Genomic DNA, 5,000 nt, shown 5'->3' with positions numbered 1-5,000 from the left:
TCACTGTGACCTTCAGCAGTCAGCTCACTCTGCCGTTGCTCTTCTGAGACCTCAGGGTTGTTATCAAGCCATTGGGTGTAGATCTCACGAGGGTCAATCATCCAGTGTTTGTGGAATGAGATGAGAGGTTCCGGCCGAAGCAGTTCTGGGGGGTAGTCCATGGGGCGGCTCTGGGGACATGAGTGGGTTTTGGTTAGGCTCAAAATATAGGATCTTGGATCTTTGTCATTTGTGGAGTGGGAAAGATTCAGTTAATATAAAATGTAATTGAATTTTTATTCTCCTTAACAAAGGGGCAGGGGTAGGGGCAGGGGCAGGGGAAGAGGAAGGGGAAGGGGAAGGGGAAGGGGAAGGGGAAGGGGAAGGGGAAGGGGAAGGGGAAGGGGAAGGGGAAGGGGGGGAAGGGAAGGGAAGGGAAGGGGAAGGGGAAGGGGAAGGGGAAGGGGAGGGGAAGGGGAAGGGAAGGGGAAGGGGAAGGGGAAGGGAAGGGAATTGGGAAAGGGAAGGGAAGGGGAAGGGGAAGGGAAGGGGAAGGGGAAGGGAAGGGAAGGGGAAGGGGAAGGGGAAGGGGAAGGGGAAGGGGAAGGGGAAGGGGAAGGGAAGGGGAAGGGGAAGGGGAAGGGGAAGGGGAAGGGGACAGGGATGGAGACAGGGATGGCGACGGGGATGGGGAAGAAGCAGAAGCAAAAGCAGGATATGGAGATGGAGATAACAACAAAAAAAAAAAAGTGAATTACAACAGAAAATAGAAGAAAAATAAAAAGAAGACAAGGATGGAAAACAAGAAGTAAAAGGAGGAGGAGGAGCAGAACAAGAATAAGAACAATATAAAAAGAAAAAAATTAAGAAGAAAAAAATATTTAAAAATAAGCAACATAATCAACAGACCTGGTGGAATCCCTCTACATGGGTGACTGGCACAGACAGGCGTGACAGACATACCCCAAGGAACATATCGTCTGGGGTATCATTAGTCGGGCAGCTGCACACATCCGGGTCAGCAAGTTCTTCCACCTGAGAGAAAACAAAGCCAGGCACAACATAAATTTTTGGATTAATTTCCCCCAATCTTATGTAATACTACCGTAAACAGCAACTCTCAACATTGCTTCTCTATTGTAAACCTGATACTAAACAAGTAGATCTTAATCAGTTAATTCTATCGGACTTCCCACAATTTAGCTTCCTCTCACCAGCCCTCGACTGAAGACCATTCCACCTCCGCCAGTGATGTAGTCATAGCCATGTCTTTTGACTGCCATGTAGCCATAACGCTCTCCAATGGCTACCATCTCATCAGGGTCATAGCAGGCCAGGAGTGACTTCAGACGAGGAATGCTATTTTGGGAGGAAGGAGAGAGAGAGAGAGAGTAAAATGGTCTTATTTTGAATTGTTAATGGGTTCGGGTCTTGAGATGGATATGCACTGGTGTCTTGAGATAGTTGAGGGAATATTATATGATCTTTATCCACTAGACAATAAGAAAGTAAGAAAAATGGCACTGTTATTTCTATAACAGAGTAACTAAAAGCAAATACAGCATTTGTAAAGAAATCTGTAAGGAAAAAAAATAAAACCTTTTCCATTAAAATCCATACTCTGCATTATAGCACAAAAACAAACTACAAATTTTCGTTCTTCGCTTTCCTTGCATGAAACCAACCTGATAAGAGTGTCATCATCTACAATGGCAAGCCACTTCATAGACGTATCAAGGTCCTCCACATGACGTATGATGGCAAGGGTTTTCCCACAGTGTCCCCTCTCTGTGTTGGGGATGCCAAGAGACACTGTACCCCAGTCTGAATCTGCAGGAGAGAGTGAAATTAAATTGGTTGGATGCTTTCTTTACCATTTTGTGCAGTGTCTTCTTTGCTTTACTAAGTTCTTTTCTTTTTTTTCTCTTGCTTCTGTTATATAAGTATTTATGCTTTCTCTATCTTCTTTCCTCTTTCATTTTTGCTTTGGTTTCTCTTCTTTTATCTTACTTTTATATCCTTTCTCACTTCCCATCCTTTCTTCAATTTGCTTATATTATTCCAATACTTCCCTTATACTTTTCTTTACATTTCTCCTCCCTTTATTTTGACTTTCCCTCGTTGTATTACACACTTTCCTTTCTTCTTTCATTTCTTTTCTCCGTATCCACACCTCACCTGTCTTAACACCATTCCCACTTACCTTCCCTCCCTCCTTCTCCCCTTCTCTCTCTCTCTCTCTCTGAATCTTCACATTCCTCATTCCTGACACACACATACACACACACACACACACACACACACACACACACACACACACACACACACACACACACACACACACACACACACACACACACACACACACACACACATATAAATGTTTGTATATATATATGTACTCATATTATATATATATAAATATAATATTTATATATATATATATATATATATATATTATATATATTATATATATATATTATATATATATAATATATATATATATATATATATATATATAATATATATATATATATATATATATATACATATATATATATATATAATATATATATATATATTATATATATATATATATTATTATAATATATATATATATATATTAATATATATATATATATATATATATATATATATATTATATATAATATATATATATATATATATATATATATATATATATATATATATTATATATATATATATATATATATATATATGCACATACATAATATATACAGTTATACATATATATATATATATATATATATATATATATATATATATATATATATATATATATATATATATATATAGATAGATAGATAGATAGATAGATAGATAGATAGATAGATAGATATAGATAGATATAGATAGATATAGATAGATAGATATAGATAGATATAGATAGATATAGATAGATAGATATAGATAGATATAGATAGATAGATATAGATATACGCACATACATACATACATATATATATATATATATATATATATATATATATATATATATATATATATATATATATATATATATATATATATATATATATATACATAAATCAGAATGACAATGACACATAATACAAGACACATGTCCCAAACCTAAAAACACCCTAAACACAATACAAAATACATTATACATAACATACAACACAAAAAAACTTCAACACAAAGCCCACAACACAACACAACGCAACACAAACACAAAACACAAACCCTACAACACACTGCACTGCACCTTCTCTGTCACTATAAAGGCCATAGTTGGGAGCATCCGGAAGCCAAGTGTCTTTGATGACAGGAAGTCGCTTCTCATGATAGTGCGAGCATGTCTTCACCGCTACATGGATTTCATCCGTCTGCAGCTCCCTATCCTGGTCCAGTAATTATAGATGTAAAAAATAAATGAATAATCAAACCAACTATTAAAGTATATCAATAAGTCATAGAATATAAAATGCGGACGTGTCAATGTTCACAAAGCACAAAAAGTTAGTTCTGGAAATCTTATTCCTTCACTGTCCACCTATCCCTAAATATATAAAATGGTTGAACACTTTTGTATAATTTCTTGTTGCTTCCAGATGTGCGCAAATCAAAATATCAATTGTTGTCAACAGCTGTTATCTAAAGTACATATATTGTAATTACTGTACCCTTTATATACCAGGGAATGTAAAACTCAACCAAGAATATCATCAAATTCATCAAAACTATAATTAAATCAAATTAACATTTAAAAAGATAATTAAACCAAGTTCATTGTGACAAATGGATAAAAGGGTAGTTAAGATAGTTAAAGTTGAAGTTATATAAAAAATAACAATGCACATGGAAGAATTCCAGCATCCAACAATTATTGAACTTTCGGATGCACAAGCTGCATAAAAAAAATATGAATCTGTTAACATCACTGTCTAATTCATATCCATCATTCATGGAGACTCATTTCATAATACCCCATACTCAGTAAAACTCACACAGGGTTTGCGAGGCTGGAAGGTGACAGCGCAGGCCTCCTTTTCAGCTTCCACACAGAAAGCGCGCTCATTGGTAAGCTTTACTCCTGCTGACTCTACAAAGCGTGCAAACTCATACTGGGGATCAATGGTAAAATCAATCTTGGGTCTTGTTGTCGCATCTAGCCATCTCTTTGTCAGTCTGTGAGGCAAGGATTGAATTAACTTATGTAATAATAATAACTTCTCTATAAAATGTGTCCTGGTATGGTAGCATTTTCATACATGTATATCAGTGAGACAAGGAATGGTAATCAGTACCAGGACAAAAATCAAAATTACCAAAATTTTGCATTTCACCAAACAACACACACACACAATTCTTACACATTCTTCAGTTCACCATAAAACATATCTACACAAATCCTTACGCCTCCTTTAAGACAGCATAAAAACATAAATACACACAATCCTCACACTTCCTTCCTCGCACAACTATAACAAATACACAGATTCCTCACTCCTTCCCTGCACCACAAAACACATCAAAACATATAATCTTAACACTTCCTATACTTCCTATGCCCTCAACCACATATCCTATTTTGTAGCTTTAAAGGATAATCAACTGAACCTCTTGATAAGTGGAGTAGATAGGGCCATCCCAGCCCTTGTATCAGGGTAGAGGAAGGGGTTATTGGGGTCCACAGAGTCAAAATGGTGGATGATCGTGTCTTCGCGGTCCCACAGAGAGCGCCCTAGGAACAATGCCTGTAATGTGCAATTATGCATACATGTTACCAAATTAATATGATATATATCTATCAGGTAATCAAATTGCTATCAAAGTGTTCTTGAAGTCTAATTGCAATATTAATATAAGTATAAGTAACATATGCCAGAAAGGAAACTACATTGAAAGCTAGAATCCTTTGCATGAGACCAGAGTAAAAAGATATAAAAATTCCGTAAAGTTGTAAGTATGTGCATCTTTTTCATTCACTGAAGTCTGATATTGTTAAGAAACCAGTA

General features: G+C 35.9%; 1 protein-coding gene across 2 annotated transcripts in view; it reads right to left on the bottom strand.

The window, feature by feature from the left end:
* LOC122251599 (beta-1,3-glucosyltransferase) overlaps nt 1-5,000 on the bottom strand; it is a 10,702-nt gene that overhangs the window by 1,574 nt on the left and 4,128 nt on the right. For both annotated transcript variants that reach the window (XM_043013633.2, XM_043013632.2), the window contains exons 7-13: nt 4,603-4,739; nt 3,990-4,170; nt 3,248-3,383; nt 1,665-1,809; nt 1,194-1,338; nt 889-1,014; nt 1-170 (exon numbers count right to left, since the gene is read on the bottom strand). The exon at nt 1-170 is cut by the window's left edge and continues 1,574 nt beyond it. In XM_043013633.2, coding sequence (XP_042869567.2) covers nt 1-170; nt 889-1,014; nt 1,194-1,338; nt 1,665-1,809; nt 3,248-3,383; nt 3,990-4,170; nt 4,603-4,739 — 1,040 coding nt within the window. The remainder of the gene's footprint in view (nt 171-888; nt 1,015-1,193; nt 1,339-1,664; nt 1,810-3,247; nt 3,384-3,989; nt 4,171-4,602; nt 4,740-5,000) is intronic.

The sequence above is a fragment of the Penaeus japonicus genome, unplaced genomic scaffold, assembly GCF_977035675.1.
Source record: "Penaeus japonicus unplaced genomic scaffold, GWHDUDI00000001_assembly GWHDUDI00000025, whole genome shotgun sequence".
Lineage (NCBI taxonomy): Eukaryota > Metazoa > Arthropoda > Malacostraca > Decapoda > Penaeidae > Penaeus > Penaeus japonicus.
The sequence above is the reverse complement of the archived record's forward strand: the minus strand, read 5'-3'. Positions and strand labels throughout refer to the sequence as shown.